The following is a 16,043-nucleotide window of genomic DNA, read 5'->3' on the forward strand; positions in this document are numbered from 1 at the left end:
AAAAGGTACTGAATTTGACTCTGATTCCAGTTTGAGAGTGTTCACTACTGTAATTCAAATAAACAAATGGAGTATTATTCAATAGAGAATTTATGGGCAAAAGGAGACAACTCTAATTCACTGATTAGCTTCCAACCTGCATCAAAATATCTGAAATCAGCTTACTTTGTTAATGAGATTAAACTACTCTTAACTACTTCAGGAAAGTTTTGTTTCAAAGAAACGGAAGCTGTTTCCAATGTAAGAAAAAAAAACCTATTTCATAACATTCTATATGAAAATTAACAATTACAGCTAAATACCTAAAATGTATTAACATTTGGTAATTGGAGATTATGCTGGAGATTAATAAAGGAAATTTTGGCCCGTTTGTTTTATGTTGGAGATTCAATGCAAATTCAGGAATGTGACAAATTTCTTCCTTATGGGAAAGGGGAAACATGTATAATAAACATGAAATGATTTATTTTGTTACCATATAATCCATAAGAATCTTGAAGAATTTTAAAATGAAAGGTGAACAATAGCATTTTAACCAATATATATGCAGTGGTTTAGTTGTAGTTGCACTGATAATACTAACCTCACTCAGAAATAACAAAGCTAGTTACATACCTTCAGCTATAACAGGGTCTTTCATAACCTCCCTAGTAATGGGACACAAAAACTCATCAGGTACACCAACATCTATCAAATACAAATATCATAAATAGGGCATCTGTTGGAAACATGCAACTCTGAACTACAGAATGTTTTATATTACAGTATTAGCAACTTATTTGTGGGAAAATATATAAAAATAAGAAGAATTTTCAGATTTTAACAAATAATTTTAAAAAACTCGACAAAATCAAATTCTGTCCTCTCCTATATAAAAATAAGAAGATTAATTATGATTGCCAATGAGACAACTCTCCAACAGGGACCAAATGACCTAGAAGTTAAGAACTATAGGTCATCGTACAGCCTCCAACAATGAGCAAAACCCATACCATATAGTAAGCTATAAAAGGCCCTGAAGTGACAAATGTAAAACAATTCAAACAAGAAAACTAACAGCCTGATATATGTACAAAACAATAAACGAAAAACAAATATGATATACAGCAACAAATGACAACCACTGAATTACAGGCTCGTGACTTGGGACAGGCACATACAGAATATGGCAGGTTTAAACATGTTTGCTGATGCCAAACCCTCCCCCTAACCTGGGGCATCATAAGAACAAAACTATAATAAAATGCTTCGCTGGGGCGCAGCTTGATACGACCGCAGAGGTCGAACCCTGAACAGTTGGGGCAAGTATGGACACAACATTCAAGCTTGATACAGCTCTGAATTTGGATTGTTATTAAATATTTGACACAGCATAGGTTTCTGACACAGAAAGAATGTGGTCTAAGAACTTGAATTTTTTTAATTTACCTATTATGGTCCAATGTCCAAAATCAAAATACATGGTTAGATTCAGCATATCAAAGAACCCCATATATTCAATTTTTGTTAAAATCAAACAAAGTTTAATTTTGGACCCCAACTTGGACAAACTTGAAAACTGGGCCCATAATCAAAAATCTAAACACATGTTTAGATTCAGCATATCAAAGAACCCCAAGAATTCAATTTTTGCTAAAATCAAACTAAGTTTAATTTTGGACCCTTTGGACCTTAATGTAGACCAATTTGAAAAACGGGACTTAAAATTAAAAATCTAAATACACGGTTAGATTTGGAATATCAAAGAACCCCAATAATTCAATTTTTGATGAAATCAAACAAAGTTTAATTTTGGACCCTTTTGACCTCAATATGAACCAATTTGATAGCGGGGCCCACAAATAAAAAATCTAAATTCATGGTTAGATTCAGCATATCAAAGAACCCCATATATTCAATTTTTGTTGAAATCAAAAAAAGTTTAATTTTGGACCCCAACTTGGACCAACTTGAAAACTGGGCCCATAATCAAAAATCTAAACACATGTTTAGATTCAGCATATCAAAGAACCCCAAGAATTCAATTTTTGTTAAAATCAAACTAAGTTTAATTTTGGACCCTTTGGACCTCAATGTAGACCAATTTAAAAAACAGGACCCAAAATTAAAAACCTAAATACACGGTTAGATTTGGAATATCAAAGAACCCCAATAATTCAATTTTAGATGAAATCAAACAAAGTTTAATTTTGGACCCTTTTGACCTCAATATGAACCAATTAGATAACGGGGTCCACAAATAAAAAATCTAAATACATGGTTAGATTCAGCATATCAAAGAACCCCATATATTCAATTTTTGTTGAAATCAAACAAAGTTTAATTTTGGACCCCAATTTGGACCAACTTGAAAACTGGGCCAAAAATCAAAAATCTAAATACATGTTTAGATTCAGCATATCAAAGAACGTCATATATTCAATTTTTGCTAAAATCAAACAAAGTTTAATTTTGGACCCTTTGGACATTAATGTAGACCAATTTGAAAACTGGACCCAAAATTAAAAATCTAAATACACTGTTAGATTCGGCATAACAAATAAATAAATGTGATCAAAGATTTTACAAATCTAATGCGCCATACTGTGCAATTAAAGATTACTTCTTGAAATTTTTCAATATTTGAAATTTGAAAAAAAAAAAAATATTTGAAGAATAATTCTTTTTAATTTCTGAAATCTGAAATGAGAAAAAATTGGCCCCCCACAATTTCTTTTTATCCCCCCCCCCCTTTTTCCCCCCAAAAAATTCTTTCCCTCAAGATATGGTCATAATCTCAATTCAAATTTCCAATGGAGTTGGCAACCATAATTACCCATTTAAATTTACCATAGTGCTAACTTAATCTATTTTATAATAGAATTAATAAAAATATAGTGTCAAATCTTTCATATGGATTTTTTTGTAAAAAAAAAAAGATGAAAACATTTGCAGATATTTTTACTGGTCTTCCTTTATAAATATGCATTTCTTTAAACATAATTTAAAAGCAGTGTAAGGGAAGTAACCAAATGTTGTATTTGGATTACCTCCCTTACACTGTTTTAGATTATCTTTATTGTTCATTAACCATTACTTTATACATAATTTAAAAGCAGTGTAAGGGAGATAATTTCAATGATGTATTTGATTTATCTCCCTTACACTGCTTTAAATTATGTTTTGTACTAAAGTATTTGTCCATTAACCAGGACAACCTTGTTTTTCCCCCTTTTTTGCCCCTAATTCCTAATCGGTTTGAGCCATAACCCCCCAAAACAAATCCTAACCATCCCTTTGTGGTATGGAAACTTGTAGTATAATTTCAGAGAGATCCATACACCGTTCCACAGTTATTGTCTGGAAACTAGAAAATGCTCATTTTTGGCCCCTTTTTGGCCCCTAATTCCTTAACTGTTGGTACCATAACCCCCAAAATCTCTCCCAACCTTCCTTTTGTGGTATTTAACCTTATGGTCAAATTTCAAAAAGATCCATTCACTTAAACTAAAGTTAGAGTGCGAAAACCAATATGTATTCGGACGACGACGACGACGCCAACGTCATACCAATATACGACCACAAAATTTTTTTGCGGTCGTATAAAAATCAGTTGAAACTCCTCAGATACATATAAAGCACAAAAAAAATAACATAACACAAAAGACCTGAGAGTACTCACAGTTACTGAAAGCTAGTTCAAAGCCAATAATAACTAATAAAAATATCATTTATCTAAGATTAAATTTCAATCAGTACACTTCCAATATCCAAAACCAACATTCCCTTGCTTTTCCAAAAGTTGTTTCTATGCTTAATAAACTGTTGACACAGAGATATGTCTCCCCTGTTGGCATAAAATTCAGAAAAAGACAGTCTGATGGACAGCAACATTGCTTAATAATTCAAAGTCGCTGGACCATGATCTAGTGGGGAGGGCCTCGAAATGGTCGACAAACTGAGTTGTACAGGCAATAATGTAACATTATAGAAAATATAGTTGGCTATTGTTAGAAGTTCTTATCAATCTAACTTAAGCAGAAAATATAACACTGAAAATTGCTTATTAATTCAAAGTCACTGGACCATGACCTAGGGGGTAGGGCCTCAAAATAGTTGTCAAAATGAGATGTTCCGATAGTAATAGTAATGCAACTTTATAGAAAATATCATTTACCTATCACAAGTACTTCCTATCAAACTGACAATTGAACCGTGAAGTCATTATTAAGTTAGGTATAATACCCTCCTTTAATAGTAGACTAGTCCGACAGATAACCAATCTATCTGTCTGTAGGACTACACTACTCCGAAAGGAGGGTAGTATACCTTACCTATTAATGATTTCACAGTTCAGCTAGCAAGCAAGCTAACCAAAGATATTACCTTTACCTACACACTCAAGGCATTTTGCTGTAAGTAACCCATTACATAACAGATTCTGCTGTGAAAATGTTTATTATTTTGTTGTTGCTTGTGTAAGCATTTAACCAAGTCTCATGGAGTAACCATTTGATTTTTAGGAGAATGGGCAATGGAAACACTATGAAACTGAAAAAATTTCAGGATACAACTCATAAACTTATACAACTTGGAAAAATTCCATGAACAATATATATAATACCATTCAAGGACATACTCAAAAGTTTACTATTCCACTTACCCAACAGATTAGCATCTTTTACCAATTTCACTGATCCACCTTGTTGCAAAATTTTCCTGGCCCGTAAAATTTTATTTCTATGCCCCATTGCATCTGAAAGAGAAACATACAGATCGTATCACACAAATATATCATAATCATTTAATAAATTGATTGAAGCTATAAAAAGTCCTATAACTGAAAAAGAATTGAGATTTGGTGTTAATTTGGTATTGAAAGCAGTACTTTGGTAGACTCTCCTGTCTAGCTAAATTCTAGATAATTTAGTGCTTAATATATGGTAATATTGGTAAGGACACTTGTCTATGATTGATGATCACATGCCATTCTCCAAATACATTTTCACTTGTAATCTTCTGTTAGTCATTTGTTTGTTAGAAAAAGTTTCATATTCACCAGCTCCTCTGACACAGGGGGGTCTCTTCCTATATAAAAGTGTACACAGATGTGCCACTGGTATGGGTCACTTTTTTGGAATATCAAATATATCAATGGGGTGCAATTTTCCTATGAAATATATATGAATGGGTAGAGAATTTTCACATAATTAAATATATGAATGGGGGTGGGGGAAGGGGGTTTAAACTCCAGCCGGACATCTGTACCAAAATTTTTAAATAGAGACCACACGTGCTCTGAAACAACCATGAAAATTTGAACCAAACTTTTCAAGAATAAGATATGAAAGGTCTTTATAAAAAAATTCATCCTTTTGTTTCCATCAGCTGAAAAACATGGTTGTCAGAGGAAATTTTGATTCTAATTGGCCAATTTACAAAAATACTTTACTAACATCAATTGAACTTGAAATTTGAACTTGATCGTTGATTGGAAGACCCTTTACAGAAGATCCTCATTTAATGTTGGTCAGGTGACAAACATGGCAGCAGTGGAGGCACATAGCTCTTGTTGAAATCCTATGGGAAATCACACATTTTCAATGTTTTCTAGGGAAAGTACTTAGCCAATTATGCTGAATGGACAGATAAGGGTACCAGTCCTTTAATGGGTATATAATAATTGTAATTACACAGGCAAGTAATTTGAATGAAATAAATTTCTCCTGGATGTTTTTATCATATGTAGCTTAATAGCGTAAGGCTTTCCTGCTTCAAATTTGATTTGAAGTCTTTAATAAATTATTTCCATAGCACTCAGTATGACAGCATCAATCTGAACAGTCAAAATTTTCCAGGTAAAATTTACTCCTGATTATAGGTAACTCAGTGTATAGTATTGCATATAAGATGTAAGATCAGGATTTTAGCTGAAAATTTACAAATTCGTTTATAAGTAAGTAATTATAAGGGTCTGTCATATTTGAGATTGTTCATCAGTGCACGTGGGCACAAAACAATTTGACTAATTAATGCAATTTCAGGGATTCTGCATGTAAATATCAAATTTAAATGGTGAGTTTAAATTAATGCGAGTTTTTTAAATGTGACACTTTGCCTGTTGCATTTTCATAGAAATGATTATTTTCCCAAAATTTTTGAATTTACAGTAGTTTCAAGGGAAAATTAGAAAAGAGTGATCACACTAGCATTTAATTCATTTTTATGGAAATTTGTTAGCTAAGTATTTTTATTGGGAAAAATTAATCAAAGCACTTGTTAGCACTGAAGCACAGATTGCATTCATTTTGCAGTGGAAACTAAAAATTAAACATTGCAATGCATTAAGCATTGGAAGGCAAAACTATATTGTAGTTGTTAAACAACAATTATATATATAAAGAAAGATAACTCAAATTTTAAATATTGCTTTAACATGACAACATTGATATTTTTGAAACAGATATTAACACCATGCACAATTTATGTATTTTTGTTGACAAATATGGTTATAAACATATACATAATTTTGTAACTTGAGTATCTGAGTATATATTTCAATGATAAATTTCATGACATTTTCATAGGTAGGCTGTAATAAATTTTGTGATCAATGCACTATGTTTTGTGTATATTAATAGTGAAAAAATCTCGAACCACATGAGGGTTTTTATTGCCTGAATGCAATTTTTACCCCAAAAATATATGTATGTTACCAATCTGTTGTAACACATGATCTAACATGTTACATACCTATACCAAAATCTGTTATCACATACTATCGAAAGTAACAAGTTACATACCTATATACCAATCTGCTGTAACATAGAATCTAACATGTTACATACATATACCAATCTGTTGTAACATACTACATATATAAAGTAACAAGTTACATACATATACCAATCTGTTGTAACATACTACATATATAAAGTAACAAGTTACATACTTATACCAATCTGTTGTAACATACTTTCTGTTATAATTTCTATGTTACATACCTATACCAATCTGTTGTAACATACTATCTGTTATAACTTCTAACTCTGTACCATCAATAGCATTCTGTTCAAATGAAGATTTATATTGCTCTAGTCCAATCTCTTCCAACCATTTACATACTTCCTCCACTGACCATTTATTAACTGGTTTGACCTCCTCAGTATCACATTGTGACTGATTTCTTTCTATATTTTCTGATAAAAGATAAGTGTGAAAATCCTTGCATTTTGCATGTTCAGTTTCATATTTATCTTTTTGAACCAAAATTATAGAAAACATAAAAGGTAAATTTATATCTGAATAACTAAAGTTATAAAATACTGTATACTGTTTATGTTCACGATTTGATGACAAAATGGGAAGGTAAAATGTTCACTGTGTATAAATTTCAATGAATGGGAAAATACATGTGAAAAAATCACCTTATTGTATTGTTAAAGGTGTAAACAACATACATTTGCTTGACTGACAGATTACAAATGAATATGAGTACTACAAATTAAAATACCCAATTAACAGAAACACAAAAAAATTGGTAAAAATCATCATTTAAGAGCAGTAACTCCTCACAGTTTTGGTCAAAATGGACAGTAGGTAGATTTTGACATTCTAACATTTCTGGTGTATCAGGTTTTCTATATCTATAACGGGTTTTAAAATATTACACGATTTATTTGCATTTTATCTCCTATGTTCTATTTTTAGCCATGGCTGCCATATTGGTCAGCAGAGAGAATCATCAGACATACAGTAGTGTCCGGTAATTCCAACCGTCCGGTAAACACGCCCACTCCCATTTCTTCCGTAATTGTCACTTCTGTGAATATTTCGTCTGCTATTTTATTCATAGGAACTGTACTTATCATCACTGCATGTCAAATTTTAAAGAAAAATCCTTTAGTACGAAAATATCTAGTGACATATATAATACAGTTCCTAAAGCTAACATTATCATATTATTGCTTACAAAACTCATTTCTGACTTTCTGAAATTTTTTCTGGATTATCTGGAATCCCTTTATAAGTGGTCTATTAATAAATAGATCACCTTTTCCTTTCATAAATTTGTGATAAACTGGCCCTCCATACATATTTACTGCGCATGGGCGGATTTACTGGACAAACACATTTCCGATAAAAACACGGATGACCCACTTGTTTTGTTGATTTTAAAATTTATTTCAGATATTTTGGGGAAATGAGATAAACTACTCAAAGTTGATTTGTCAGTGAATCGATTTATATTAAATTTGATACAATTTGTATATAATTAAGCAGAAATACATACGATCAAAGCCTTATGTGGGTGGATTTACCAGACTGCATCATATTTTTTATGAAAAAAAGAAAAAGAAAAACTTTTTTTATTTAAACTTCACAAAGGAGTAAGCTCATAAAATTGCTTGAAATTAGAATAAGTAGCTGTGCTTTCAAACTTCATTTAATTAACATTAAGTTAATAGATATAAGAAGATGTGGTATGAGTGCCAATGAGACAACTCTCCATCCAAGTCACAATTTGTAAAAGTAAACCATTATAGGTCAAAGTACGGCCTTCAACACAGAGCCTTGGCTCACACCTAACAGCAAGCTATTAAGGGCCCAAAAAATGAAATGAGATGTGCCAATACTAATACAACTGTATACCAAATACAACTGAAATCTCATAAGTCGTTCCCTTTAAACAAACACAAACATTAACTTGTAAACTATGTAAAAGTTTCAAAGTCAATGAACCATAATGAGGGTGTGGGGTTATATAATCTCCATGGAAATGAAATTTGCAAATGCCAATACATTTGCATACCAAATATAATTGACTTAACATTAGTAGTTCATCTTAAACTGACCTAATCACAAACTAATAGATATAAGAAGATGTGGTATGAGTGCCAGTGAGACAACTCTCCATCCATAATACATGTAAACGAAGCAAAAGTTTAAAAGTCAATAGACCATAACTGAGGGGGAGGGGCCAAATAATCTCCATGGAAATGAGATATGCCAATGCTTATACAACTGCATACCAAATATCATTGACCTACCACTAGTGGTTCCCCATAAACTGACCTAATCACAAACTAATACATGTAAACTAAGCAAAGTTTAAAAGTCAATAGACCATGACTGAGGGGGCTGGGCAAATGCTAATACAACTGCATACCAAATATCATTGACCTACCTCTAGTGGTTCACCATAAACTAAACCTAATCACAAACTAATACATTGTTGATGACGCCGCCGAAGCCGGAAACAGCATACCTATGTCTCGCTTTTTGACTCCGTCAAGTTGAGACAAAAACAAGAAACGAGAAACACTTATGAACCACATCAACAAACGACAACTACTGAACTACTAACATCAGGTTCCTGACTTAGGACAGGTGCAAACAAATGCAGCAGGTTTAAACGTTTTAATAGGCGCCAGCCTTCACCCTACTTGAAACAATAGTGTAACATCACAACATAGAAAGACACACTATAAAATATCAATTGCCTTTTGATGAGATATTGATAAAATCTATTTTCATATACTTTATAGAATTTGTGGAAAGTAAGTGGGAGCTACTATTTTTTCAGCAAACTTTTGTACTAAACTTTTGAAATGTCAAAATTAAAGATTTATGACTTGTTGTTGATAAACAAGAATAGTCATACTGAATTGTCTCCCCTGTTTTACTAAATTGTGACTGAGGGATATTATGAATTTCTTTGAGCTCACAGAACATTTCACAGGCATCATAAAAACTAAATATATATCAATGAGGTCAAAATAAGGTGTTTGTAACCTATTATGTCAAATTATAGGACGAAAAACTCTACTTAATGATAATCCTTTACCACTCATAACACCTACTGAATAATTCATCTTCATTGGTAATTTTCCATATTACAGCTGTTCTGTCATTCGAACCTGATGCCAGATACAGTCCATCATAGGAAAAAGAACAACTTGTCACATATCTAACATGTCCTTCTATTACATGTAATGAGTTCCCATGTATCTGCAAAGAAAATAAATACTATTATAAAGGAACATTTGATGGCATATGATGTATTCAAATTCTAAAATTCTTATCAATACAATTTACTGGCAAACAAGTTAGGATTGGAAAACACACTATAAAGAGCAAATTTTGACTTTTCTTAATGACAGGTGCCACGTGTAGAGCAAGATCTTGTTCCTGTGAGCCCCCCAGTTTTTGGTGGGGTTTGTGTTTATTCAGTCTTTGGTTTTTTATGTTGTATTTTATATACTGTTGTTTGTCTTTTAAATGTTTTCCTTCTTTTGCCATGGCATTGTAAGTTTTTTAATGAGTTTGAATGTCCCTTTGGTATCTTTCACCTCTTTTTTCTTTAAGTTGCATACAAACATAACTACTTGAACAATTCGTCTTTGAGTGTTTCTGATGGCAAATCTAGAAAAGCGCTTCGGATGCATTAAATTGTTATCATGTTGTTTTCATTTTTTAGATAAGATATGGGCAGCTGATTGCCAGCAGCCGGTTGTATGATCGTGGCATTAGCCTAATGGGTCATTAAGTCTTCATTAAGCCTTTATGATGCATTAGGTTAATGAAGACTTAATGATTCATTAGACTAATGACACGTTCGTACAACCGGCTGCAGATTTTTAGCATTTGACTATTACATTATTAACATTGATTAGGTACCTATGTATCAAGTTTTACTTACAGCATCCCATAGTCTCACAGTCTTGTCTATTGAGCTGCAATTAACAGATTGATGCAATTTATTATAATTCTATAAGTTTTTTTTAAACAACCTATATTATGTTGTATATATGTTACACCATCTAAGCAATGTCCCTTTTCATATTCTTTTATTTTGCTATGACTTCCAAGAGAAAACTGATTTCTGCATTATAGTTATTTATACAATTTTCCAAATACCTATTTGCAATATAATTTTATAAATTCAGACCTTAAGCATTAATGACCAAAACCTTATAAGTGGTCTTAGTGGTTATGTGGCCTAGATTGGTAATATTTACCTGTACAGATCACCTTAGCCTATCACCTGTACAGTAGATAAGTGTTTGAGACAAACTGGTTTAAAAAAAAATTAGATGTGCAAAAAGCCTTTTTGTAGTATAAATAAAGTACTGTATATTCTGTTAAGCATTTATAAAACATATAAAACTGTTGTGAATAACATATAAATAAAACTGTCAACACAGAAATACTTCTTGCCTGTGAGGGAAAAAGATAGGCTCAAAGGAGCCTTATTCCCTCATGTAGCCAAAAATATGACATTTTAATATATTTTTAAATATACAACTCTTCGAATGCATTAATTGAAATCAAAGCCAATAAATTATTTTTTCACTACAGGGCCCAGATGACATTACCAGTACTTCTTCATGTGAAATTGGATCAAAGACTTAAATAGAAAGGGTTGCTCAGAATGTTTCTAAAACAATGGAGAATGATTCTATACTGACCATTTGAAAATATGGATAAATAAAATAGAAAAACATCTTTTTTAAACAACTTCTTACCATTTTTGGAAAATAGTGCGGAATTATAATTCATCAATGCTAATGCAACTGTATACTACTATATATAACTGATTTATCAAAAGTATATATTCTAGAATGGAACTATTTAGTAAAAACATATTTAGCTTTGACAATGACATCGGAAAGGTAACACTTAAGTCTGTCTCTACAACACTAAAATTACCCTGATGCTAAAAGACTTCCATCGTGTGAATAAGAGCAACAAGTTACTGGTCCTGAATGACCTTTTAAGGTCAATCTGAGGTCAACTGAAACAGCTGGAATAAAAAACATGTGCAAGTAAATATAAAATTCTGTATAATATATAAATAAATCTGTATATAAAACTCATACTACTAAATCTAGTGTTCAAAAGTTAGGTAGACCAGTTTCCTGAACATCTTGTAAAATTATGGTATATGAGAATGGAATATGCCGAGATTTTTGTAAATTGAATGAACTCTCTGGGTATGCTAGATTTTGAGATTTGAGATTTTGTTATTGTGATCGACATTAAACATGTCAAAAGTGTGATCATACATGAAGATGTTGGCAAACAGAAATGAGGCCTTGAATATAATCTTACCTGCAGAACCCAAAACAGCCTGGAAATTCCAAATTTTGATCAGATCATCTTGCCCTCCACTGGCAAACATAAATGTAACTGTTCCATTGTCTGATGAAACTGCTGAAATAAAAGGACAGAATTGTTTTTTCATATAAATGTGATGCAAAGTTTCAATATACCGGTAATAATGAGCTTAATATCAATTCTGCCAATTTTTAATGTCTTCACTTGTACAAAACTCAAAAGGATGATTTTTTACCCAGAAGTCCTTTCATGAACAAATATCAATGAATTCAAGTGCTGGATTAATACTCTGTTAAAAACAAACATGTATTTATGAATCTTAAAAATAACTAGAGGTTCCAAGTAGTCCTAGTAGATCACTTTGGAAAAAAATTAGTAATAGTTATTTTCACGTTTTCATTTTGAGCACAATAAAATGGATATACAAGCTCAATAATGTTTTTTTCTTAAGTGACAGGATCTCAATATTTATTTATGTAAAAATCAAGATAAACAATTAGATACCAATCACCATCCCTTCTTCCTCAAAAAAAATATCCAGGAGATCCTAATTTCCTTGTTATTTCTTTAACGTCCTGAAGATAATATTAAAATAAAAGGGGAATGTGTCCATGGGACACAGATGATGCCCCTGCTACAAATGGGACATAGCTCAAGAATGGTAAAAGTGAAGCTACCCAAATTTGTACTTGATCAGAGTTTTGTGGTAATAAGCATTGTGTATAATTTTCATAGCATTTGCTTGAGGCAAACTTAAGTTAGAAAACAGAAACAAAAAATTCAGCAATTTTTCCATTTGTAAAGGGGCATAACTCTAGAACAGTAAAAGTAAAGCCACCAAAATTCAAACTTGATCTGTGTTTTGTGGTAATAAGCATTGTGTATAAGTTTCATAACATTTGGTTGAGGTAAACTTAAGTTAGAGAATAGAAATGAAAAATTCAGCAATTTTTCCATTTGTAAAGGGGCATAACTCTAGAACAGTAAAAGTGATGCCACCAAAATTCAAACTTGATCTGTGTTTTGTGGTAATAAGCATTGTGTATAAGTTTCATAACATTTGGTTGAGGCAAACTAAAGTTAGAGAATGGAAACCAATTTCGTGACGTACGGATGGACATTCAGACGGACAAGGGTAAAACTTAATGCCCCCTCCGCTACAGCGGGGGCATAAAAATACTTAACAGAAATACTAAGAATTCAGAAAAATCACCAATGACCCTGTAATAATTTACATGGATAAAGTAAACAGCAGATCTGGACTTCTTAAGCATCTTTATCACAGTCAGATTTTCCCCATATACTACAGTTTTCAACATATGTGATACATTTTAACCCTATACAGAAATAAGAGGATGTGGTATGATTGCCAATAAGCCAACTCTCCACCAAAGACCAAATGACGTAGAAGTTAACAACTATAGGTCACCATACAGCCTAGCAAGCTTTAAAAGGCACTGAAATGACATATTTAAAACAATTCAAATGAAAAAACTAACAGCCTGATTTATGTACAAACAACAAATATGATATACAGCAACCTAAAACAACAACCACTGAATTACATGACTTGGGAAAGACACATACAGAATGTGGCAGGGTTAAACATGTTTGCTAGAACCCAACACTCCCCTAACCTAAGACAGTGGTGGAACAGTACAACATAAGAACAAACTATAATCAAAGTGCTGGATAGCACCTGTGGAAAGTTTGCAACGGTAGATGTGTATTATTTCAAAGAGGTTGTAGATGTGTATTATTTCAAATAGGTTGTAGATGTGTAATACTTCAAATAGGTTGTAGATGTGTATTACTTCAAATAGGTTGTAGATGTGTATTATTTCAAATAGGTTGTAGATGTGTATTATTTCAAAGAGGTTGTAGATGTGTATTATTTCAAATAGGTTGTAGATGTGTATTATTTCAAATAGGTTGTAGATGTGTATTACTTCAAATAGGTTGTAGATGTGTATTATTTCAAATAGGTTGTAGATGTGTATTACTTCAAATAGGTTGTAGATGTGTATTACTTCAATCACAGCTTTGGTGTTTTTCCCTAAACCATTGTCTCGTCAGCAATTATAAAAAATCACTTTTTTCATATGTTTGTCATGTAAAATTTTGATAATTTCTATTGCAACCTTAAACTGTAGATTTAAAAAAAATCAAATATACAGAGGCTCTGTTAATTTCTTTCTGTACCCATCCCATGTAAAGGGCTTGTGATTAAGTATTTTTTATTGATTAAGGTCCTTCATATTTGTTTGTAGTAAATTGTGTTAAAACTAATTAAGCAGTTAGTTTTCTTGTTTCAATAACAAACTCGGACTACGATAAGTAGATTGTGTGGTTAACATTTTTTTCTGACTTTTAAAATTTTTTATGTAATACAAGAAATAATTGTAACAGGATGCTGTTACGAAGTCTCCCAAACAAAACTCCCATAATTAGTCATTCCCTTGGTCGCCTGACATTGGGCAGAGTCCAGTACAAATTCGTTTGGTCTAGTAAAGTGATATGCATAAGTGACGGCTAGGGATTAACCCTGTATGTCATTCAAATCTTCTTGTAATCATGGACAGGAATATATATAGTTTAGGGGTGGGGATTTTGACCGTTTACAAGTTCTCAAAAAGGGGGAGGGGTTGATTTTCAGGGGACTCTTTATTTCCTTTGATTTGTTTTATTGTCCTGTACAAGAATATATATGGTATTGGGGTGGTGATCTCGACCGTTTACAAGTTCTCAAACAGGATGGGGTGGGTGTGACCCCCAGGGACTCCCCCTATATTTCATTTAAATTGTTTTATTGTCCTGTACAAGAATATATATGGTTTTGGGGTGGGGATCTCGACCGTTTACAAGTTCTCAAACAGGATGGGGTGGGGGGGATCCCCAGGGACTCCCCTTATATTTCATTTGATTTGTTTTATTGTCCCGTACAAGAATATATATGGTTTTGGGGTGGGGATCTCGACCGTTTACAAGTTTTCAATAAGAAGGGGGGGTGGGGGTGACATCCGTTAATTTCCCCTATATTTCATTTGATTTGTTTTATTGTCCAATACAAGAATATTATGGTTAAGGGGTGGGGATATCAACTGTTTACAAGTTCTCAAACAGGATGGGGTGGGGTGACCCCCAGGGACTCCCCCTATATTTAATTTGATTTGTTTTATTGTCCCATACAAGAATATATATGGTTTCAAGGTGGGGATCTCGACCGTTTAAAAGTTCTCAAACAGGAGGGGGTGGGGATGACCCAGAGGGACTCCCGCTATATTTCATTTGATTTGTTTTATTATCCAATACATGAATATATATGGTTTAGGTGTGGGGATCTTAACTGTTTACAAGATAAAAGCCCATTCTCAAATTGAAAGGGGGTGGGGTGGGGTGACCCCAGCGACTCAACCTATATTTTATTTGATTTGTTTTATTGTCCTGTGATCATTACTGAAGACCGTGTGTGTCTATCACTTACTGTTCTCAAGTTATATTCATTTGAAAATTAAAAAAAATAAAATCCCATATAGGGTTCTTTAGTAAATCCCTCCCTTCTGTAGGCCACTCAAAATACCCATTAATAGACCCCAAGAAGAAAAATAATAAGAAATGAGCAAAAACATTAAGTCTCCAAACTTTGTTTGGGAGACTTATTTTTAATAACAAATAGTATATACGAATTTTGTTATAGTCTGATTTTGTAATAGGCCGAGTTTGTTATAGTCCGAGTCTGTTATGGGCCAAGATGAGATACCAGGTTACTTTCGATACACTCAGGCTTTCACGTCTATAATAAACATTTGTAATAATCGTAGTAAAAATAGCGTCGAAAAATGTTCATTCATGAAATATTTTAAAACACAGTATTCATTTTCTCTTCAACTGGACGACGGGAGGAAACCCCTGAAACCGGGATTATTGTACTCCCGTCGGGAGGT

At 32.6% G+C, this 16,043-nt stretch overlaps 1 protein-coding gene across 3 annotated transcripts in view; it reads right to left on the reverse strand.

The window, feature by feature from the left end:
• The window catches only part of LOC127729724 (WD repeat, SAM and U-box domain-containing protein 1-like), a 31,216-nt gene that overhangs the window by 4,351 nt on the left and 10,822 nt on the right, over positions 1–16,043 (reverse strand). For 2 of the 3 annotated variants that reach the window (XM_052237595.1, XM_052237596.1), the window contains exons 4-10: positions 12,094–12,195; positions 11,692–11,785; positions 10,682–10,715; positions 9,843–9,990; positions 6,984–7,178; positions 4,643–4,735; positions 616–687 (exon numbers count right to left, since the gene is read on the reverse strand). In XM_052237595.1, the coding sequence (XP_052093555.1) occupies positions 616–687; positions 4,643–4,735; positions 6,984–7,178; positions 9,843–9,990; positions 10,682–10,715; positions 11,692–11,785; positions 12,094–12,195 (738 nt within the window). The remainder of the gene's footprint in view (positions 1–615; positions 688–4,642; positions 4,736–6,983; positions 7,179–9,842; positions 9,991–10,681; positions 10,716–11,691; positions 11,786–12,093; positions 12,196–16,043) is intronic. The other variant, XM_052237597.1, reaches the window with a different exon arrangement.

This window comes from Mytilus californianus, unplaced genomic scaffold (genome assembly GCF_021869535.1).
Source record: "Mytilus californianus isolate M0D057914Y unplaced genomic scaffold, xbMytCali1.0.p SCAF_2, whole genome shotgun sequence".
In the NCBI taxonomy this organism is placed as follows: Eukaryota; Metazoa; Mollusca; class Bivalvia; order Mytilida; family Mytilidae; genus Mytilus; species Mytilus californianus.